General features: G+C 44.1%; 1 protein-coding gene across 1 annotated transcript in view; it reads right to left on the bottom strand.

The window, feature by feature from the left end:
- The window catches only part of Ints3 (integrator complex subunit 3), a 47,988-nt gene extending 24,256 nt beyond the window's left edge, over nt 1-23,732 (bottom strand). Inside the window, exons 1-8 of the mRNA XM_070013981.1 lie at nt 22,988-23,732; nt 12,910-12,993; nt 10,335-10,418; nt 5,497-5,610; nt 5,135-5,219; nt 3,556-3,622; nt 543-687; nt 33-162 (exon numbers count right to left, since the gene is read on the bottom strand). Coding sequence (XP_069870082.1) covers nt 33-162; nt 543-687; nt 3,556-3,622; nt 5,135-5,219; nt 5,497-5,610; nt 10,335-10,418; nt 12,910-12,993; nt 22,988-23,134 — 856 coding nt within the window. The 5' untranslated portion in view covers nt 23,135-23,732. The remainder of the gene's footprint in view (nt 1-32; nt 163-542; nt 688-3,555; nt 3,623-5,134; nt 5,220-5,496; nt 5,611-10,334; nt 10,419-12,909; nt 12,994-22,987) is intronic.
- Between the last annotated feature and the right edge of the window lie 493 nt (nt 23,733-24,225).

The following is a 24,225-nucleotide window of genomic DNA, read 5'->3' as shown; positions in this document are numbered from 1 at the left end:
CTCAAGGATAGACTGTTCTTGCACTTACTTACCTGTGAACTGAGGACTCAAGGCTTGAGGGTTATGGATAATATCTTTCCAAAGCAGTTCAAATTCTGGTATTCTAGCAACATTCTGAAGTAGTCTCACCAGGTCTCGGCCAATCATCAAACACTCCATAAACTTGATGGGATGGAGGTGGGGGGAGTGATAGGAGGGGGCAGGAAGAGAATAAAAACATGGATTGTTTACTTTCTGGAGTGAGGACAAAGGAACAACATGTTCTACAGGGGGAGGAAAGAGTGGTGGAGTCAAAGGATGTGCTTCTAGCTGTTTGTTTAAGAAGAAGAGCTAGAAGTTGAGAACTACTACCAAGGATGAGAAGTTACTGGGAAGTGCAGAAGCCCTGCTCACTTTCACATTAATTTTACTCCCCTCTCCACCTAAAACTGTTTTAAAATTCTAAAAGAATCAGACTCTCACATCAAGCCCTAACAGCTTACCCCAAAACTCTTTTGTCTAACAGGTCCTATTTCACCAATGATTTTCTTCTATTCCCTTACCCGTTCCCGAAGCAGTGAGATGCAGAAGTCTACTTCTTTCTGCCGCAGGGCCTGGAGCTGGGCAGTCCCGTGGTGATCAACAATGAGACGGAGGTATGTGTAAACAGCCATGGCAATGAGGATGCTGCTCTTTAGTACCCACTCTCTGCAGGGAGGAAAGACACTGAACTATACCCTGTCTAGACCTATTCACTCTTCCAATTCATCTGTCTGGACTTGGGTCCCATGCCTCAGAAATATTTGATGATCAGACACTGGGAGAAGGTTTTTTGCTTACTTGCTTGCTCAGCCCACTATTTACCTTCCACTATCAACCAGCAAAGGAAAGGATAACTTACTAAGTTTCTCTAAGTGCCCAATAAAGACAGGTGACTGACGGGTAGAGGTATGCCTCAAGTGGTAGAGCACTTGCTTAGCATGTGCAAGGTCCTGGATTCAATCCCTAGAAGCTTGGAGGAAAGAAGGTATCCTTTCTTTTGTTTATTTTTTTTTTCTTTTTTGTGTGCTGGTCCTGGGGCTTGAACTCAGGGCCCTGGGCCCTGTCTTGGAACATTTTTGATCAAGACTAGTACCTGAGCCACATCTCCACTTCCAGGGTTTTTTTTTGGTGGTTAATTAGAGATAAAGAATCCCAGTACTGGTCAGGTGCCAGTGGCTCACGCCTATAATCCTAGGTACTCAGGAGGCTAAGATTTGAGGATTACCATTTGAAGCCAGCTGGGGCAAAAAAGTCCCCAGGACTTCATCTAACTAACCACCCAAAAAGAAAAAAAAAAAAAAAAACACCAAAAAACCCCCACAAAAAAAACCAGAAGTGAGGCTGTGGCTCCAAGTAGTAGAGTACTAGCCTTGAGAAAAAGAAATCAAGCCCTGAGTTCAAGCCCCATAACGAAAAAAAAAAAAAAAAAGTCTCAGTACTTTCCTGCCTATGTTGGCTTCAAACCATCATTCTCAGATCTCATCCTCCTCAGTAACTAGGATTAGACACTCTTAATTACTTACATAGCTTCTAATAAAATAACTATTTGTTGATGCATTCAACTCAAACATTTACAAGGTACCTATAATGTGCCAAGCAATGGTGAGGTACCAGGGATAGGGATAAGTTATAGCTTCTGTCCAGGTCTTCTATGGGGAAAGGAATTATAAGTCAATAGCTCTTAAGGGTAGTCAAAGGACCTCTAAGGTTGTCCAAGACCTTTCAGGACCTAGAGTTCTTAGAACACATTGTGCTAGCTCTTCTCTCAGGCTGGCCATTAGCAGCCTACCCTGCTATAAACCTTTCCCTGGTGCTCTCTCTAGCCAGTGACCCCACCCTCAGACAATGAGTCACCTGCCCCTAAATCACAATCTGAAAAAAAAGAACTTGGTTCTGGATGGCAAAACCCATTTCCTAGGAGTTTCAGAATTTCCCAAGGGAAAACAGTGCAATAGAATTATTTGTCCCCTGTTGCTTAAAAGGGGTGTCTTTACATAGTGGAGAGATTCCTAAAATTCTGATGCTATCTCCAAATGCCAAAATTGGGGAGCAGTCTCACTCAAGCAAATATCTTCTGATAGTTTTGGCTACTCCCTGCTGGAAAGCAGGGAACTGGAAGAAGACAGGGAGTTTAATTAATCCAGCCAGACCACATCCTGATTCCGGAAAACTGCTCAAGCCACCTAATTAAGACTCTGGCCTTTTCCTTTCACAACAAAATGAAAACACTAGCCAAGGACACTGGGCAGATCCCCATCCCCCACTTGCTTTTTTTTTTTTTTTTTTTTTTATTGCCACAGCCCTGAAAACACATGGGAGGGGGTTAAAAGGAGGGTGTGGAGAGGACACAGTTTAAAATTTCAATGCTTTCACTTTCACCAAAAGAGGTGAATTTGAGGTTGGGGGTGCAGGGAATGGGTGAGGAAGCTAGTTGGCTATTTGACATTTGTAATGAAAAATTCGGCTTTAGGGGAAAGAGCTATATGGCAGCAAGAACAAAAGAAGAAAAAAAAACATCACTTTTTAAGATTGCTAGCTAGCAGAACAAATCTGAACCCTGCAATGGCATAATGAAAAGAGACAGGGTAATATCCTGTAACATCTAGGGTAGTAGAAAGATACAGACACCTAAGAAAAGGATGTAGAATCACTCATGTTGGTGTGATGGTACTTAGGCCCAGTGTAACTGCACAGATGTACCCAGAGCACTAGGTGGCACTACACAGCAGGCTGTGTAGTTCTCAGAGCAGAACACAGCACACACAGCAGGCTCTTTTACAAGTGTGAATTATGGGAGGAGGTCCACTTTTCTAAAATGAAGATAATATAGATACTATTTTCCCTCTAGATCACTTGGTTAGATTTCCTCACCTAGAAAGAGATTAAAATTAATCAATACAAAGATTTGGGTTATAGGACCAAGGGGAAGGCTCTCTCCCCAAATTCATATATAGAGCTAGCCCATACCATGCCTGGTTCTTTGAGGGAGAAGGGAAAAAACCAACTACAAAGTCTCATATATCCTCTATGTGTTCCCTACCATTGGAGCCTCCGAGCCCTATATATAGAGTCTAAGCAGGACTTGCTGATCTCTATCATTTCCTTGCTCCCACCATCGCTGTGCCATTCCAAAAAAGAGCATGTGTTGGACTGAGATGCTTGGAGGGAAGAAGGGGTACCTGCCAGGCCTATGTGGTTGGCTGGCCCTACTCTGCTGAGCTCATTCTCCTCCCACCTCCCCCCAAGGATAAACATTCCAAGGAGGTCTAGCTCAAAAATAAACCCTTATCAGATAAAACCAGTTTTTCCTGGGTTCAGAGATATTTTAGCAAGGACCCTGTCTCCCACTACTTCATTCCTTGGGGCACACTATAGCATTAATTATTTCATTTCCAGCTAATACATTTGCCTCTTCCTCCCTCTCTGTAACTTAAGGAGTTCTTGGGCCACACAATCCTTTCTTCCCCATTTCCCATACTCACATCCCTCATAGTCATATCTGGCTCTTGCCCCACCCTTAATGATGGACTCTACCTCTGCTCCGTCAGGATATCCAGAACACTTTCTGCCAACCAGATATTTTTGGCTGTGACATCTCCACCTGATTTCAAAGGAAGGGACAGAATCAGAATACAGTAGCTTTGATTAGCAGCTCAGCTAAATCCAATACATCTTCTCACTCCATCTTGCTGGTCCTATTTCTGCTGCTCAGAATGCTAGGATAAACTGCCTTCTCTTCTGTCAGACTTTAAAGTTTTCCTCTCTGCCTCCAGACAGAAATGAGGAGAATCTTCTGGATTATTTTCCCATACTCTAGGCATTGGAATAGGAACAATTTGGCCCCTGAAAAGGCAAGTTTACAAGCTGATTGCTGGTGGCTCACACTTGTAATCCTAGCTACTTAAGAGGCTAAGATCTGAGGATCACGGTTTGAAGGCAGCCTGGGCAGGAAAGTCTCTATGAGACTCATCTCCAATTAATCACAGAAAAAGCCAGAAGTGGTGTTATAGCTCAAGGAGTAGAGTTCTAGCCTTTGCAAAAGGAGCTCAGGGTCAGCACGCAGACCCAAAGTTCAAGGCCCAGGCCCAGCAAATAAAAAGAAAAGAAAAGGCAAGATGAAAAGCAAGGATAGTATCTCAAACAGGGCCTGAGAGGTGCAAGTAGCTGGCAATAGCTTCAGCCCAGCATCTGGATGTCCTGAGTCAGGTGCTCAGGCTCACATCAGGCCAAGGGTTTCTAGACACCAGTCTTCAGTTTTTGCTATGAAACTTCTTGGGATAGAATTAATAATGGTGACAGGCCAAAGTCTTGGGATAAGAAGTGGGAGCTGTGTTAAATGGGGAAAAAAGTGTCAGAGTGCCAGGAGAGAAGACAAAAATATCCAGCACAACAATGCTATGCCTTTCCTCAAGTCCATCTAAAAAGATTCAGTGTTCACATAGTCACACAGCACAAAGATTAGTACTCACATACACCAAAGGGGGGGGATGGCAAAGCACCATTGGGCAAATAGTGAGATAAAACAGCAAGACTATTTAAATTTTATTTAATTTCATGTATTTACTTTTTGTTTTTAGCAGGGTAATTTTTAAACAAACACATGTAATCTCAAGAATATAAAAGGTAGTTTGAGCAGATCTCTTTCATATTCAGTTGCTAAGACAGATGTCACAGACACTAAGATAATAAAACCTAAATGTCAGGGTCTGTTCTGTGATATCGTTTGTCCCTCAGACTGGCTCCAATCAGATGTCAAAATTAAGGGAGCAAATATACAAAACATAGAGTTAGAGCCAGGGAGGATGTCTAGGTTTCTGAAAGCATAATGACATGAGAACAAATTACTTCCTGTATTTCTCTCCTCATTCCTTCCAGATCCAGAATACCACTAAGCCCAGGTCTGGATTTGACAGGAAAAGTAAGATTTATTGCTACAAATGACTTCTGTGGTTTTGTTCATTTCTTTCTAAAACATATATGGGCAGATGTCTGCATCAGATCAAGTCTAAGTAACCTAAGAATCATATTCCTTAGGAGTTTAATCATTTTCTATTGCCTAGACTTAGTCTCTAGGCTCCTTTCTTTTCTTCTTTATACCTGTCATCAAACTCACCTGCAATCTGCTTCATAAATGTCATGCAAACACCATCAGCTCCCAAAACTCCACTCTTCACTAGTTCTCTTACCAACCACACCAACTAGAGAGAAGACAAGAAATAAACAGCAGGGCCTATAAATTTGAAAAAGGAGCTAATATAGTCATGTTACAATTTAGTTACACAATGGTAAGATGTACTGACCCTAACTCTTCCTTCCCTTCACTGTAAGAAAACCACAATAATAGTTCTGATTTTGAACGGAATATACTACCCCTACCCTCTTTAGAACTGGAGATCAAACCCAGGGCCTTGTGCATGCAGAGCACATACTACTTATGAGCTAACTCCCCCTCCCAGGATCGTCTTCTAATCTTACCTGAGTACGGCAAGTATCCTGCAACTTCAGGTACTTCTCCATAAGTATCTGGTTGATTTTATTCAGGACAATATTCATGCCATCACGACTCACCAGAGCCAAGTCCCGGTAACACTATAAGAAGCAGGTTTGTAAGCAGCCAATAAACTAAGTTAAGGCTCTTGACCCAACCCTTAGTCAACCCCTATCCTCCTGTCTCTTAAACAAAACACTACCAATCAGATGATACTAAATAGCAAAATGGGAAATACAGTTTCCATGCTGAATAATTTCCCTCCACAGGGCACCTCCATCACAAACCTATGTTCTATCTTACAGGGTAGGAAAAAAGGACTGAACTCTCTAATAAGGAAAGAAAGCCTGCTGAGCAGAGCTCTTAGTCCTAACCTTGTCCCCCTACCTCCCTTCTAAGGAAATGTCATACTGTTTGATGCTACAAGCTGAGCAAAACCAGGTGGAGGCCATCTGCTTTTCAACTCCTAGTAAAAGGTCACTGCAGAATGGATTTGATTGAACAAGTCAAAAAGGAACCCAGAGGGTTTTCGACCTGCTGTGACCCAACTAGATGCAGCAAGGGGAGTTTAAGGGATCAGGGTCCTGGAGAGAAAGGACAGAACCCAAATTGAGGTTTCTTAGCTGGGTATGTTAGTGGATGCCTATAACTTGAGCATTTAAGAGGCTGAAACAGAAGGATCAGCTAGCCTGAGTTATACAGTAAAATCTTTTCTCAAAAACAGAAAATGAAATTTTAAAATTCAATGTCTTAAACTGGACACTGGTATCTTATGCCTGTAATTCTAGATACTCAGGAAGCTGAGATCTGAGGATTGTGTTTCAAAGCCAGCCTGGGCAGGAAAGTCCATGAGATTTTTTTTCTTTTCGCCTGGTCCTGGGGCTTAAATTCAATGACTGGGTACTGTCCCTGAGCTTCTATGTGTTCTACCACTTGAGCATCAGCGCCACTTCCGGCTTTTTCTGAATAGTTTATTAGAGATAAGTGTCTCACTGAATTTTCTGCCCTGGCTGGCTTCAATTGCAACCTCCGGAGTAGCTAGGATTATAGGCGTGTGCCACCAGTGCCAGCTCCATGTGACTCATCTCCAATTAACTACCAGAAAACCAGAAGCAGAGCTGCTGTTCAAAGTGGTAGTGTGCTAGCCTTAAGTGAAAAAGCTCAGAGACAGCACCCAGACCCTGAGTTCAAACACCAAGACTGACAAAATAAATAAATAAATAAATATGTCTTTCTTCTTTGTGTGGTGCTAGAGGATTAAGCCATGGATCTGTGATAATTGCTCTACCACTGACTGAGCTACCTCAGTTACCCTAAATGTCTTTCTTTTCTCTGGGATGCCTTTTACTTTTGCTAAGTATTGAAAAAGGAAAGAGGTGTATGCCTGTAATCCCAGCAGTTGGGAAGCTGAAACAGGAAAGCTTTGTGTTTGCGGACAGCTTAGGATACATAGTGATGTAGTGAGTTCAAGGCTAAACTGAGATACTTAACAAGAACTTGGCTCAAAACAAGATAGAATAACAACTATGGTGCTCTACCACTTGAGCCACATCTCCTATTTTGGTTGTTAACTGAAGATGAGAGTCTCATGTACTTTGTTGCCTGGGCAAGATTCAAGTTGCTATCCTCAGATCTCACTCTCCTGAGTAGTTAGAATTATAGGCATGAGCCACCAGTGCTCAACAACTCTGCTCTTTCTGATTTACATCTTCCCTCTTGGAAGCTTGCTAAGGTTTTTTCCTCCCATTTTTCTCCTTGCTGGTCAGCAAACTGTTACAGGTTGGTAAAACAGCATCAGAGATGAGATACTTTTTGTTCCCAGCTGCAATGTATGTTACCAGCACTTATTCTTGTTAAGGTTCCTGGCAGGGCATGGAATTAGGCAAACAGTATCTTCTCTTTCTTCATTCAACCCTATTATCTTCAGAGAGGTTTGTCCTCTTTCCCTGCCCTGGCCACATTTCTGGAATTTGTTTTCATTTAAATAGGCAATGTTCCTCTATGGTTAAAGTTGTCTCTGTATCTGACTTGACAGATTTTCCTTTTATCTTGACTTCCCTCATCTTCTTTAACCATTCTGTGACTAACCTGGGGAGGCTTCAGACATAACTACCAGCACATTGGTAGTAGTTTGTTGGAACCTCTTATCCCAATGTGGTGTTTGTTCCCTGTTTTTAATTTCTCAATCATCCTCTCTGCAGTGTTGCCTTCTTTCATGGGACTTGCAAAGTGCAAAAGGAAGTGGGTATGGATGGTCAAATTCTTGATACAGCATTTACAATGCAGAGTCTTGTGGCCTTCCACTGCTAAGCCAGGCAAAGAGCAAGAAATACTACACAAACCCTGCCCCCTTCACTTACTCTGTTCATTTCTCACATTAAACCAACAAATATGCCTTTCCAGCAGGCAAGACTAAATTGCACTGAAACAGCTAAATAAGATTCTGATGTTTTGTTTATTCTATTTGTGGTACTGGGAATTGAACCTCAAGGCCAGGGCCTGTTGCTGTTCAAGCACTCTACCAATGAGTTGCATTTGTAAGCCCTTAAATTGGATTTTAAAGTATTTATAAAAATTGATGTATGGGCTGGGAAGGTGGCTCAGTGGTAGAGCGCTTGCCTTGCATGCATGAGGCCCTGGGTTCCATTCCTCAGCACCACATAAGCAAAAAGAAAAAAGCCGGAAGTGGTGGTGTGGCTCAAGTGGTAGAGCACTAGCCTTGAGCTGAAGAGCTGAGGGACAGTGCCCAGACGCAGAGTTCAGGCCCCATGACCAGACCCCCCCAAAAAAAAAAAAAGATGTAAAGCTGGCCACCAGTGGTTCATGGCTGTAATCCTAGCTACTCAGGAGGCTAAGATCTGAGGATCATGGTTTGAAGCCAGCCTGGGCAGGAAACTGTGAGTCTTTTTTTTTTTTTTTGGTAGGTCATGGGGCTAGAACTCTGGGCCTGGGCACTGTTCCTCAGCTCTTCAGCTCAAAGCTAGCATTCTACCACTTGAGCCACAGTGCCTCTTCTGGTTTTCTGGTTATTTATTGGAGATAATTGTCTCATGGACTTTCCTGCCCGGGCTAGCTTTGAACTGTGATCCTCAGATCTCAGCCTCCTGAGTCGCTAGGATCACAGACGTGAGCCATCAGTGCCCAGCTGTGAGACTCTTATCTCCAATAAACTTCTCAAAAAAGCCAGAAGTGGCACTGTGGCTTGAGTGGTAGAACACTCGCTTTGAGCAAAAGAAGCCCAGGCCACAGTTCAAGTCCCTGGACTGGCAATAAATAAAAAAATAAATAATGAATTCAAGCAAGAGAAAAAAATGCCTTAACCTCAACCTACACACTTTCATCTTTGTCAATAATTTCTTTAAGATTCAATGGGATCATATCAATATTTAACAACAGCAAAATGGAGACATCTTTATTCCCAAGTATCTTAATGATAAGATAAAAACAAAACAGCCTAAGTTCCAGCTACTTAGTAAATGGAGATTGGGAAAATGATGGTTTGAAAGCATGAAGTCAGCAAGACATTTTGACCAAAAGATGCTGGATGTAGCTGCACACTTTTGTTATCCCAACTATACCAGAGGCCTAACAAAAACAAAAAGCCACAAAAATAACTAAAAGTAAAAAGGGTTGAGGGCAAGGCACAAGCAATAAACTAAACAGCTAAGAAAAGAGAAGAGAAATGAGAAAGAAAAAACAATCTCCCACAACTCAAGAGATGCTTTAAAAAAATTAAGTTTGCCAGGCACTGGTGGCTCATGCCTGTAATCCTAGCTACTCAGGAGGCTGAGATCTGAGGATCATGGTTCAAAGCCAGCCCAGAAGGAAAGTCCATGAGACTCTTATCTCAATAAACAACCAGAAAACCGGAAGTGACACTGTGTTTCAAGTGGAAGAGCACTAGCTTTGAGCTGAAGAGCTGAGGGACACCTCCCAGGCCTTGAGTTAAAGCCCCATTACCGACAAAAAAAAAAGTTTGGGCACTGGTGGCTCATGCCTCTAATTCCAAGCTCATCAGGAAGCTGAGATCTAAGATTAAAGTTCAAAGCCAGCCTGACTGGCAAAGTTCATTACTCACCAAACAGCTGGAAGTAGAGAAGTGGCTCAAATAGTAGAGCTCTGAGTGAAAGTTGAGAGCATGAAGCTGAGTTTAAGCTGCAATACTGGTGTGTGTGTGTGCATGCACGCGCATGCACATAAACACACAATGAGTTAAAAAAAAATCTGCAATAAAGAAATTACAGGGGGCCGGGTGCTGGTGGCTCACACCTGTAATCCTAGCTACTCAGGAGGCTGAGATCTGAGGATCGTGGTTCAAAGCCAGCCAGGGCAGGAGAGACCGTGAGACTCCTATCTCCAATAAACCACCAGAAAACCAGAAATGGCGCTGTAGCTCAAGTGGTAGAGCGCTCGCCTTGAGCTGAAGAGCTGAGGGACAGCGCCCAGGCCCAGAGTTCAAGCCCCACGACTGACAAAAAAAAAAAAAAAAGAAATTACAGGGGCTAGGAAGGTGGCTCAATGGTAGAGTGCTTGCCTTTCATGCACGAGGCCCTGGGTTCAATTCCTCAGAACCACATAAGCAGAAAAAGCTGGAAGTAGCACTGTGGCTCAAGTGGTAGAGCACTAGCTTTGAGCTGAAGAGCTGAGGGACAGCGCCCACGCCCAAAGTTCAGGCCCCAGGAATGACCAAAAAAAAAAAAGAAATTGTAACTGGAGCACAAGGTGATTCAGCTTTAGTCAAAGGATCTGCTAAACCCAAGTTAGACAGTAAACTCCACCATATTCCCGGATTATGTCTTTAAAGGGTCCAGACCAGGTATCTTACTTTTTGGGCTTGGGAAGGTTCAGTAAGGACAAGAGTAAACAAGCCCAGGCAGATTTCTTCATGTTGAGGAGGTCCTTTGCATACCTGTAAAATAAAGAAAAGAAAAAACAAATAGCTACCTGTTATTCACAGGCAGAAAATTTTAGCAGTTTCTCCTAGAATACCTATGACTCTTGGATAACACACAATGAATGACAAATGACCAACTCTTAAATCTAGTAATTTCTTCTATTAAAACAGAGGAGGGGGGCTGGGAAGGTGGCTTTTGCCTTGCATGCAAGAGGCCCTGGCTTCGATTCCTCAGCACCACATAAGCAAAAAGAAAAAAGCGGCAAGTGGCGCTGTGGCTGAAGTGGTAGAGTGCTAGCCTTGAGCTGAATTGCTGAGGGACAGCGCCCAGGCCCAGAGTTCAGGCCCCACGACTGGACCCCCTCCCCCAAAAACAAAAACAAAAACAAAAACAAAAACAGATGAGGTACATTTTACAAGCAAGGTAGAAGAAGAGCTAAACCCTTTTTGCTTTCACCAACCAATGGGGGTAGAATTCTTTTTCACAACCATGGGCTGGGAAGGTGGCTCAGTGGTAGAGCGCTTGCCTTGCAGGCCTGAGGCCCTGAGTTCGATTCCTCAGCACCACATAAGCAAAAACAAAAAAGCCGGAAGTGGCGCTGTGGCTCAAGAATTCTTTTTCACAACTTTTATCAGACCATAACCTTAACCAGCCTTTGGTAGAGGGAGCTGTGAATAACAAGCATACTTTCCCCAAGCTATGAGCAAATCATAGAAATTTCTATGATTTCTAAAGTGAAAACAGAGTAAAAATAATAGTGCTGCGTGCCAGTGGCTCATGCCTGAATACTAGGGACTTGGGAGTCAAGAGATCTGAGAGTGGTAGTTAGAAGTCAGCCCAGGCAGAACAGTCCAGAGATTCTTAGGTAACCAGTGTAACTCTTTTTTCTTTTCTTTTTTTGTTGGTCATGGGGCTTGAACTCTGGGCTTGGGCAGCTCAAGGCTAGTGCTCTACCACTTGAGCCACAGTGCCACTTCCAGTTTTCTGAGTGGTTTATTGGAGCTAAGAGTCTCATAGACTTTTCCTGCTCGGGCTGGCTTTGAACCGCAATCCTCAGATCTCAGCTTCCTGAGGAAGTGTAACTCTTAAGCAAAAAAGCCAAGTGAAAGTATGAGGGCCTGAGTTCAAGTCCTGGAGAATAATCTATGATAATAAACAGGCAAAACTTGGAGATAGTTACAATGTAACCAAGATTACTCTTACATTTATGCGCTATTTAAAATCATTTTGAAGCTGGGCACTGGTGGCTTACCTGTAATCCTGCTTCTCAGTATGCTGAGATCTGAGATCATTATTCAAGCAAGCCCAAGCAAGAAAGTCTATGATCTCCAATTAACAACCAAAAAGCCCAAAGTGGATCTGTGGCTCAAGTGGCAGAACGCTAGCCTTGAGCACAAAAACTCAGGTACAGCATCCTGAATGGCCTTCAGTTTAAGCCCCAGAACCAGCATAAAAAGTAAATAAATAAAATCATTTCCATCACACAGATTGATAGAAATATAAAAACATTTGTGTGAGAATTGCTTACAAAGAAAAAAAAACTCAGGCAAGAAAGTCTGTGAGACTCTTATCTCCAATAAACCACCAGAAAACTGGAAGTGGTGGTGTGGCTCACGTGGTAGAGCGCTAGTCTTGAGCTGAAGAGCTGAGGGACAGCACCCAAGCCCAGAGTTCAAGTCCCATGACCGACAAAAAAAAAAGAAAAAGAAAAAGAAATAAAAGTAAAAGAAAGACCCCCCCACCCCCCAATCCCCCCACCCCCGCCTCAAAATCAGGCAAAAGCTGAACTGTAGACAGGGCTCATATACTAGAATACCAGCCAAGCTAGCAAGCTGAACAAGACCAAGTTCAAACTCTGGGACTAGCAAAATAAAATAAAAATAATAATAAAATTGCTATTTAACTGAAATTGGTGGTATAAGCCTATAAATCTAGCATTTGGGAGGCTGAAGCAGATGGATTTGTAAATTTGAGGTCAGCATGGGCTACATACCAAATTAAATACTAATCGAGGCTATAAAGCAAGACCCTCTAAAAAAGGCAACGAGAAGCCAGGTCCTGGTGGCTCATGCCTAAAACCCTAGCTACCCAGGAGGCTGAGATCTGAGGATCATGGTTTGAAGCCAACCCAGGCAGGAAAGTCTATTAGATTATCTCCAATAAACTACTCAGAAAAATTTGGAAGTGGCACTGTGGCTCAAGTGGTAGACCTTGAGGAAAAGAATCTCAGGGACAGCATCTAGGCCCTGAGTTCAAACCCCAGGACTTGTACAAAAGAGAAAGGGTGGAGAGTGAGAGAGAGAGAGAGAGAGAGAGACAGCAGCAACAACAAAAGCAAGCAAAGTTGTGACTTAAAGATGCATAAGAATCCAAGAGCTAATTTCCTAAAGTAAGAGAAAACAGTTTGGAAATTAAGATGGAAACCTAACATAAACTTCAGTCCCATGGTTAGGTCTTAATACTTTCCCAGAAGTGAACTGGATGTGAGGGAAACACAATACTTACATACGCATTGAGGGCATCGTTGGCCTCTCTCTCGGAGACACCAGTAGTCATTGACGTCACAATACTCATACACCTTTCCAACCTCTGGGGAGGGGTGAGAACAAATTAAATGTGTAGTATTTCTGGCCCCAAAACAATTTTTTTAAAAAATTCTAATCTGGAGGATGAGGACAGAGGAGGTAAAACTAATCAAGGTACATTGTATACATATATGGACATGGCAAAATGAAACCCCTTGGTACAACTAATTGATGCAACAAAAAATGTAGGGGAGGGGCTGGGAAGGTGGCTCAGTGGTAGAGTGCTTGCCTTGCATACATGAGTCCCTGGGTTCGATTCCTCAGCACCACATAAGAAAAAAGAAAAAAGCCGGAAGTGGTGCTGTGGCTCAAGTGGTAGAGCACTAGCCTTGAGCTGAAGAGCTGAGGGACAGTGCCCAGGCCCAGAGTTCAGGCCCCACGACCGGACCCCCCCCAAAAAAAATGTAGGGGAGAAACTTAAGAAGAAAAAATCCCAACCTGATCATCTTTCTAAGCCCAGACAGGAAAAAAAAAAAAAAGGAAAGAAAAAAAAAAGGAAAGATAAAGAGCCAGGTATTGGTGGCTCTTGCCTAAAATCCCATCTATTCAGGAGGCTAAGATCTCAGGATAGCAGTTCAAAGCCAACTAAGGCAGAAAAGCCTGTTAGATTCTTATCTCCAATTAACTAGCAAAAGGCCAGAAGTGAGGGTGTTGCTCAAGTGGTAGAGCACCAGCCCTGCATCAAAAAGCCAAACGAAAGCATGAAGTTGGGCTGGGAAGGTGGCTCAGTGGTAGAGCACTTGCCTTGCAAAAGCATGAAGCTGAGTTCAAGCTCCAAAATGGGCATGTGCTTTTCTTCTTCTTTTTTTTTGATCTGTGTGTCATGGGGTTTAAACTCTGGGCCTGGGTGCTGTCCCTCAGTTCTTCAGCTCAGGGCTAGCCCTCTACCACTTGAGCCACACCACCACTTCCAGTTTTCTGGTTTATTGGAGATAAGAGCCTCTCAGACTTTACTGCCTGAGCTGGCTTTGAACTCTGATCCTCAGATCTCAGCCTCCTGAGTAGCTAAGATTACAGGTGTGAGCCACTGGCTCCTGGCTACAAACGTGTTCCTTTATAATAGAATGATAACTAAAAAATGCGGTTCTACTAAGTATTATGATGTATGCTAAAACCAGTAGTAAAACTTGCAAAAGAAATTATATATTTACATAGGCTTAAAATACCTATTAATTTCAAAAAGAAAATGATAAATGTAAGAAAACCTAAAGAGGGGCTGGGAAGGTGGCTCAGTGGTAGAGCACTTGCCTTGCATGCCTGAGGCCCTGGGTTCGATTCCTCAGCACCACATAAGCAAAAAGAAAAAAGCCGGAAGTGGGGCTGTGGCTCAAGTGGTAGAGCGCTAGCCTTGAGCTGAAGAGCTGAGGGACAGCACCCAGGCCCAGAGTTCAGGCCCCACGACCGGACCCAAAAAAAAAAAAAAAAAAAAAGAAAACCTAAAGACACATCGTTAGCTAAGTAACTATCACCAGTGGTGAGACAAACTGGTACCACGTGCCTCTAAGATGCTTTGAAGTGAGCCAGATAAGCTTGTGTACCCATAAAACCAGATACTCAGGAGGTTAAGGTGGAAAGATCACTTGAAGCCAGAGTTTGACCACAACCTGAACCACATGGTATGATCTCCATCTCAAAATAAAATATCCACATGTGGTGGCACACACCTGTGATCCCAACACTCAGGAGTCTAAGGCAGGAAGATCTCAAATTAAAGGCCATCTGGGCTACACAGCGAGACCCTGTATAATTTTTCTTTACATTTGAAATTATTTTAGTTATTAAAAATTAACGAATCAAGAGCCAGGCGCCGGTGGCTCACGCCTATAATCTTAGCTACTCAGGAGGCTGAGATCTGAGGATCACAGTTCAAAGCTAGCCCAGGCAGGAAAGTTTGTGAAACTCTTACTTCCAATAAACTACCAGAAAACCGGAAGTAGCGCTGTGGCTCAAGTGGTAGAGTGCTAGCCTTGAGCTGAAGAGCTGAGGGACAGCACTCAGGCCCAGAGTTCAAGCACCACGAACAAAAATAAATAAATAAGTAATAAAAAATAAATAAGAATAAAAATAAAAATTAATGAACCAAAACAAAATTAAAGCATCATATCAATTATTAACTTGAACAATAAAGAATTTAGGATACAATCAACAATCTGAGCTGAGTACCAGTGGCTCATACCTGTAATCCTAGCTACCTAGGAAACTGAGATCTGAAGATCTTGGTTGAAGCCAGCCTAGGCAGGAAAGTTGTGAGATTCTGATCTCCAATTAACCACCGAAAATACACTCTGGCTTAAAGTGGTAGAGCACTAGCCTTGTGTGAAAGGAGTTTAGGGACAGTGTCCAGGCCCTGAGTTCAAGCCCCATGACCAACAACAATAAAAAGAACAGTTTGAAAAGTGACCTAATATTGATTATATCGAAGAATTAATAGTGAGTCAGGTGCTGGTGGCTCACACCTGTAATCCTAGCTACTCAGGAGGCTGAGATCTGAGGATTGTGGTTCAAAGCCAGCCAGGGGAGAAAAGTCTATGAGACTCTTATTTTTCTTTTGTGCCAGTCCTGGGGCTTGAACTCAGGGTCTGGGCACTGTCCCTGAGCTCTTTTTGCTCAAGACTAGCACTCTTTGAGTCACAGCACCACTTCTGGCTTTTTCTGTTTGTGGTACTGAGGGGTCAAACCCAGGGCTTCATGCATGCTAGGCAAACAACTCTACCACTAAGTCACATTCTCAGCCCAAGTCTGTGAGACTCTTATCTCCAATTAACCATCAGAACACCAGATGTGGCACTATGACTCCAGTGGTAGTGGGCTTGCCTTGAGCTGAAGAGCTCAGAGACAGAACCCAGGCCCATAGTTCAAGACCCACGACCAACAACAACAACAACAAAAAGGAACCTGAGCTTCTAGAAAACCCTACAGGGGACAGAAGTGAGGCCATAAGGTAGCTTGAAGAAGAGTATTATTAATGTTTGTAGATGTGAGAGTAACACTCAGACTATGATTTTTTTTAAAAAGCCTTAAGCTATACAATCATATGAAGTATTTAAAGATGAAATGACATTTTAGACTTGCTTCAAAATAATCTAGAAGGAGTTGGAGGGAATAAAACAAGATTGCCATGTACTGCTAGGTAATAGAAACAGAAAGATAAGCTACATGGAAATAATATTCTACTTTTTCACAGTTGAATTGCTCCCTCTGACCCATCCCCACCACACTGCTAAATCAAAAAGTATGAGGAAAGGAGAGACAGAGAACAAAAGGCCAAACTAAAACCTGCCAACTTCTCCAGTTAAACAAAGCTGCATTAAAGCCAATCCAAGGGTCACTTATTTCAAAGGTAGCTGCCTAATATTCTGTAGAGATTCAGACAGTGGGGCCTATTCTAAAGCATTTATACTGAAAAAATGCTACATATTGATACAATATTGAGAAAATATACCTCATGTTAAGACAGAGAACTCTCTTTATCAATACCTAAACTATTTCCTGAGGCTTTTAAAACTTTATGATGAAGATTAATCTAAAAACTGTTTTAAGAAAGCCAATTCCCAATGATTATAATGCTGACAAAACCAGGATAAAAGTAGACTGGTTTACTTGTTTGATTTTAGAGGCTACCACAGAACTTTGTTGAAACTGTGGGGGTACATGCCTATAATACCTCAACTTGTGAAGAAAGGGTAGGTAGTTCAAAGCCAACCTGGGGAATTTAGTGAGAGACCCTGTCTCAAAATACTTTATAAATGGAGGTGGGGGGAGGAAGAGGTTAGCAGTGTAATAGTAGAACATGAGTAGCAGAACATAGGCCTAAACAAGAGGCCCCAGGCTCATGCCCTGGAAATACAAAAACAAAACAAACTTGCTGAGAGATGCTTAAGGTATTTCTTTAGCTGTGTTTTGAGAAACAAACAAGTAAGGAGGATGGAAAAGCTGTCTTGGCCTGAAAGATAACTATGTTTCTCCTTGGATCTTTACAATGAGATTGTCAATGTCTATCCTATGTAAGAACATAAGGTATCAGAGACTTGTCTTAAGACAAAAAGTTCTGATAGCTACAAAACTTCAGCCTAAAATAAGACCAGGGTTAAAGGTATTACAAGTTTACACTAACATCAGTTCAATCTCCCAAATTAGGTCAGATCAGCAAGCTCAGCTTTAATAAACAGCACCTGTGTACTTGTGAAAAGAAGCTGTGAGATCACATGAAAACTGAGCTGTGACTCTCATTACCTGGGAGTTCTGATATTCCTCATTACCTAGTCCAATCTCCCCTGAGGAAGGGGGAAAAAACTCAGGCTGGGTTTCTCTTTTTTGAAATCTCACTCCTTTCTATCCAAGTCAGTTATTACAGACTGATGGGTCAGTTATTCCAGTTGCTTGGTCTAGACCTTCTTGCTAAGACCCCAAACCAAGCAGTTTCAAAATCAGGAAGATAGTAAATGAGCAAAATGGGGGGGGGGGGGGGGGGAGAGGGCAGGGGGAGTGGAATTCTAGATATTGCTTCCTACCAGGGAAAATCTCTATGGAATCAACATAGAGAGATAAGAGAAATCAAGCAGCAGCTAACCAATGCAAACCAGAAAGCATGGAATAGAAAAAACCCACCAGTGCTAATTACCTAGCCTTAGGCTCATCTTGTATGAGTTAATGTCTATCCCGAGAATGTTCTGAAGCTTAAATAACCTGTGAAAACACAAGGCACCCATCCTGCTTAATCAGAATCTATTCAACTGGTAGGGAAATTGAACAATTGTACACATCTAATCCATAGGGACCAGACTCTCTAGCCCCTTGTCACTACTTCAGCATGTCCTCAAAGATTCCTGAAAACCAACCACCCACTGCAGGACATGGATAAGTGCCTAACCAGGCTGAAAAGCTTCCTCTCCTACTGACCCTCTGTAAACCTTTGCCTTCTAAGAGAGGAGGAAAAGGGAGGGGATAAGGAAGAGGCCTAACTGATGACCCTATATTGAGATCTTGGCAAAGCTGGCTACACAGCTTTATGAGCTGGCAGTGTCTGGATGTGATTTAACACTCACGAGACTTTGGATTGAACACAGTTTCTCTAGGCTCCTCCCTGATGTTTGAAGCTCTGCTCAGAGGCATGAGTCAATTGTATCAGATACTGCCCAGTCAAGGAGAAAAGTGGCCTCTTGAAACAGGGAGGCCCCGCTAAGGATGCAGAAAGTAGGAGAGTCCAGAATTTGGATGAGTAGATAAACTCAATGAAGAAAAAAATGTGATATCCATTCCAGGCAACAGAAGTAGATACTATGCTTCCTATAGAAATTACTTGTCCAAACAGGATGGAAAAATTAATTAAAAATCATTCAGGGCCACAAAAGAACTATGCGCCCTCAAAGAGAATCACAGAAAGCTAGATCTCTACAACTGAGTAACAGAACCCTTCTTCCCCATTCCTTCCTCTGGAGGCCCTTAATAAAAATGAAATCACACATACAGCTGCCAACAATTGCTGGCAGAACAGCTGTTTGGAATAAGCCTTCTATGACAGCACCTCAGAAGACTGAGTAAATATTTATCATCCCTAGGAGCTCCTGAACTAATTTTTCTGAGACTACCTGACTATGACAACAGCATTAGATACAAAGAAAGAAACCTTCCTATATGCTAGTATGTGCCTGAAGTTAACAGGAGAGACTCCAGTTAGAAAGATCTCTCTCTCTTTCCATTACTACTCCTCAGCCAGGTGAAATATTCTGTTCCCTTATGAGGAGTGACCTTGAACTAAATTCTATCATCTACTGAACAAGAAGATATGGTCCAACCTGCACAATCCCCAAGGACTCATATCATGAAGGAATTATTGAATATGTTGGATTCCAAGTATAGCCAACCTTCCTATGCTCCTATATGGGAAGCTAACTTAAGAAACCTAAGTCAGGGGCTGGGAAAGTAGCTCAGAGGTAGAGTGCATGCCTTGCAAGCATGAGGCCCTGGGTTCGATTCCTCAGCACCACATAAACAGAAAAAGCCGGAAGTGGCGCTGTGGCTCCAGTGGTAGAGCGCTAGCCTTGAGCTGAAGAGCTGGGCCCAGAGTTCAGGCCTCATGGCTGGCAAAAAAAAAAAAAAAAAAAGAGAGAAACCTAAGTCAAGGGTTGGGAAGGTGGCTCAATGGTAGAGTGCTTGCCTTGCATGCATGAGGCCCTGGGTTCCATTCCTCAGCACCCCATAAGCAGAAAAAGCCGGAAGTGGGACTGATGCTCAAGTGGTAGAGTGCTAGCCTTCAGCTGAAGAGCTGAGGGACAGCGCCCAGGCCCAGAGTTCAGGCCCCATGACTGACTAAAAAAAAAAAAAAAAAAAAAAAAGAAACCTAAGTCAGATTCTGGTGTTCTCTAGCAGACCTGGAGCTCCTGCAATTCTGAGGGATGACCTATGTTCCACAACTAAGAGTCACTTGTATGTGAAATAATGATTTAAGGGGGAAAAATGACTCAAAGCCCATTCCTTGAGAACATTATCAATTATTCCTTGGGGAAAAAGCTGGCAGGAACATAGCCTGAACAAATGTTAACTCTCTTATCCATAGCTTCAAGTTCTACTTCAGCCAGGCACTGGAGGCTCATGTCTGTCATCCTAGATACTCAGGGGACTGAGATCTGAAGACTGAGGTTCAAAGCCAGTCTGGGCAGAAAAGTCCACCAGACTTTTCCCCCCACTAGTCATGGGCCTTAAACTAGGGACCTGGGCACTGTCCCTGAGCTCTTTCTGCTAAAGGCTAGCACTTGAGCCACAGCGTCACTTCCAGTTTTCTGGTGATCAATTGGAGATGAGTCTCATGAACTTGCCTGCCTGTGCTGTCTTTGAACCAGGATCCTCAGATCTCAGCCCCCAATGCCTGGCCATGAGACTCTTCAATTAATCAGCAAAAATGCTGGATTAGAGGCCTGGCTTAAGTGATGAGTGGAAAAATTAAACTTCAGTTAATCATCAAAAAAGCTGGATTACAGGCATGGCCAGCCATAAGTAGAAAAGGCAGAGTGACAGCATATAGCCCTGAGTTCAAACCTTGGTACCACAAAAATCTGGCTTTCAGCCTGATCTCAAAGTGGTGACTGGTCCTTCCTTGGCAAAGGAATAACAGAGAGCTATGAATGCTCATGAGAGTAGGAACTACATGTTCTAAACTTCTCCAATCTCTGGAACTATTTTTATCTCATTCCCTCTCCAAAATGGATGAAGATGGGCAAGAAGAATTCTGCCTTCAAAGGAAGAATGGGGCCAAAGAGAAGAAAGGATACAACAAACAGTCCCTTGGGCCTAAGAGTCACAGACCCTGTCAGGGATGCTCTTGACCAATGAATGCTTTATACTCCAGGCCTCTAAAGGACCTTTCTTAATCACACCCAACTAGAATAACCCCTGCTCTTCACAGGGTGGCCCTAATCTGTTTTTCTAAGCCTCCTTGTGGGAGTGGTAATTTAAGACTGCAGATGATAAGCTCTGGAAAGCAGACCTTGGATCTGCCCCGTCCTATTTTCCTATCACTCAACACACAGCAAGTGTATGTAGTCAAAAAGCTACCTCTGTTACCTCTGCAATAAGGAGTCCTATGATGGAAAATTACCAAGCCAGAACAAGCAGATGCCAGTCAGTCAATATCAGGGTTTGATAATTTGTATACAGAGATCTGTAAGGAGACTCAAAGGACTCAAGTCTTGCCCTTAAGACACATCTTGGACTAATGGGGAAGACATCCTGTACTAATGAGGATAACAAAACTATACCTTTTAGGGGAAAAAATAATATGGTGAAGTTTGTAGGAAAGTTCAAATGCAAGGAACAAACGGCAAAGAAGGAAAGTGGGGGCAGGAAAGTTGGGAAATAGTTACACCATGGAGATCAGCAAAGAGAGACAGCAAGATCCTTCTTCCCTCTTCTTCCTGGAAATCCTTCTAAGTTCATGTTCAAAGTCTAAAAAAGTATTTTTTAATGTTTCCTCTCTTTGTAGTCTCCTCTTGTCACATCATTTCATTTACTGCTTAGAAAAAAAAAGGTGCCATACTACTCTCAGCCATGATGACCCTTATAGGAATCAGGATATGGGCTGGGAAGGTGGCTCAGTGGTAGAGCGCTTGCCTTGTATGCATGAGGCCTTGGGTTTGATTCCTCAGCACCACATAAGCAGAAAAAATAAAAAAGCCAGAAGTGGTAGAGTGCTAGCCTTGAGCTGAAGAGCTGAGGGACAGCACTCAGGCCCAGAGTTCAGGACCCATGACTGGGCCCCCCCCCCCAAAAAAAAGGAAACAGGATAGGGAATAAACAGATTTTCATCAATATCTGGTCTTTTCCATCCAAATTGGTAAAGGGATCAAGGCTGTAAAACATTGACTTTGTAGAACCCTACAGCTCCAATGCTAGAACACGGGGCTCAATACTTCTGACAACCAAAGTGGCCATTTCTATTAAAAAAAAAAAAAAAAGTTAAACTGGTCATGCCTGTAAACCTAGCTACTCAGGGGGCTGAGACCTAAGGCTCACAGTTCAAAGCCAGACTAGACAGGAAAGTCTGTCCAGGAAGTAGCGCTGTGGCTCAAAGTAGGAGTGCGTTAGCCTTGAGCAAAAAGAGCTCAAGAGCAGTGCTGGGGCCCTGAGTTCAATCCCGATACCCACCAAAAAAATTTTTAAAAAGGTTAATTGGCCTCAAACTCCTGCTCCTTTGCCTCAGTCTTCTGAATGCTGGGATTACAAGCGTGGATCAATATATTTAGCAAATTGTTTTTAGTATTGTTTATATTCCTAATGATATCTACCCTTAGGTGATAAAACAGAAAAAGCAAAGTGTCCAGTGCAGTGGCTCATACTTGTAATCCCAGTTCCTCAGGAGGCAGAAATTAGGAGGCCAGCAGTCCAAAAGATAGCCAGCTTTGGGAAAAGTTATTTAGATACCATCTCACCCCAGGGAAAATTTGATCTAAAAAAAATTCAAGAAAAAGCAAAATGAGTTGGAGGCATGGTTCAAGTGGCAGAGCACTTGCCTAGGAAGTGCAAGGCTCTGAACTGAAACCCCAGCACTGGGGAAGAGGGGAAGACAAAAGGCAAACACACACACCAAAAAAAAAAAAAAAAAAAAGAAGACCTTTAAATGCATAGATTTACACAACCACCTATATATGTATGGTTTATGTCAAAGAGGCAGAGAAGGGCTATGGCCTGCTCATCCTGAACCAGGAAACCAGAGTTGAGTGGCTTTCTCTTTTTTCTTTGGGCTGGAGACCAGGACTCAAATTCTGTCCCTAACGATTTTGCTCATGGGCTGACACTCTACCACCTGAGCCACACCTCTAACTCAGCTTTCTCAACAGTTCTTTAACCATGTCTCAGTTCTGGAGTCTCCTTGAATGTGAGCAGTGACAAGGGCTACATGATTAACTCTAGGAGGTCAGGGACAACAAAAGTGAAGGAAGGAGTGCTAGCCTTGAGCACAAAGAGGCTCAGAGACAGCGCCCAGGCCCTGACTTCAAGCCCTAGGGCCAGGGGGGAAAAAAATCACTGGCCAAGTCAAAGATGCCATCTAACAGGAGGGGGCCAAAGTCTACTATCAGTTGTCAACCCTCACACACCAGCACACACACACTCAGACACTATACATTACTTCTCAACTGATTACTTGAGCTGAGTATGAAAGTTATTGTTTAAGATACCTTGTGGTGTGTATGTGGAAAGAAATAAAAATGCATACTCGGCAAATCTAGATGCTATCTATCCCTTAGGAAACCAACACCTCCCCTTCCCCATCTATTTTCATGCTAGCGGCTGCTGTTACTATGACAACCTGTCCAGGAAATTGACCCACACTTCTTCCTTCAGGAGCAGGAAGCTAAAGAGTGTTTTTGCGTTGCGGGAGGGAGGGAGGGGGGGGAAGCGAAAACAAACTTGCAGGCCTCTTCTCCCCACCCCCACCCCGTCTCCGCTCCGGTATCCCTCCTCGGCCCAATTCCTTAACTCCCTTGCCCACCCCCCACACCTACCTCCTCTAACTCATCCTTGGCATCCAAACTGGTTGAAAGTAGCAGCCTCCCCCCTCCTGGGGATCCTGCTCCCGCTCCTCCTCCTCCACCTCCCGCTGCTCCTGAAGCAGCAGCTGCTGCTGCCCCCTTTCCCTTCTGTAAGTCCATGGCTGCAACCAGGAGACGGGAAAGGGTCAGGGAGTGGATGGATAGAAAAGTCCTAGAAATGGGAAACTCCGGATGGGCCAGGGACCAGGAGGCAAGAGAGAAGCGGCGGAGGAGGGGAAGGCTCGGGCCCGGGCTCTGGGCCTCCGCGCTCCTCCCGCCTCCCCAAGGCCGCTCCTGCCGAGGGGCGCAGGCGGCGGGTCCTGTAGGGCTGCTGCCTGCGGGAAAGCCGTTAGCTCTCCAGGACGGTGAAAGGTCTGTCTGTGCCTCTGAGGGAAACGCAGGCGAGGCTGCCGCCCCGGCAGCAATGGAGGGGGACCCTCTCTCTGGCTTCGGACCCTACCAGAAGGAGGGAAAGCCCTAAGTTTCTGCCTCCAGAGGTGGGGGGTGGGGTGGGCGAAGAGTCCTGCTCCTGAGGCCGGGGTAGGAAACCTTCCCGGCTGGGGCCTCAAGGACTCGGGGAGCGAGGCTCCTTTGGATCCAGGCCCTACGGGGGGGGGGGTGAAGGTGAAGCCGTAGCGCTACAGGAGGACACCGAGGACCAGCTTCTTCCCACACCACACTGAGGCGGCCATGGTGGAAGAGCGGGGGTGGGGGCGGGAAGGCTGAGGCCGACCGAGGGGGGCGGGGGAGAATCGTTGAGCCTCGCGCCGGAAGCGAGCAGTCGCAGTCCGGGGTTTCAGCCAATAGCAGCTTCCGCGGTGGCGCCGGCTGGACGAGGAATAAGCCGACCACGGAGGAATGGTCTTTTCCCGGGCTACCAATAGCATTGAGCAAAAGCAAGCTCCGGATGATGGGCAGCCAGGTGTCCCAATCGCATCTCTCTTCTGCTCCTAAGGGGCGGGACAGCCTACACGGGGGGTGGGAATACATGGCTACCAGGAAGAAGATAGGCTGCGCCTGCGCGCGCTGGAGAGCATGCGCAACGTCTTTTTCTCCTAGAGCTTGGGTTGGTGCAGAAATGGGCGGCAGAGCCGGGCGCCGGTGGGTTACACGCCTGTAATCCTAGCTACTCAGGAAGATGAGAGCTGAGGATCGCGGTTCAAAGCCAACCCGGGCAGTAAAGTCCGTGAGACTCTTATCTCCAGTAAACC

The sequence above is a fragment of the Dipodomys merriami genome, unplaced genomic scaffold (genome assembly GCF_024711535.1).
Source record: "Dipodomys merriami isolate MVZ:Mamm:240054 unplaced genomic scaffold, mDipMer1.0.p SCAF_92, whole genome shotgun sequence".
Classification (NCBI taxonomy): Eukaryota; Metazoa; Chordata; class Mammalia; order Rodentia; family Heteromyidae; genus Dipodomys; species Dipodomys merriami.
The sequence above is the reverse complement of the archived record's forward strand: the minus strand, read 5'-3'. Positions and strand labels throughout refer to the sequence as shown.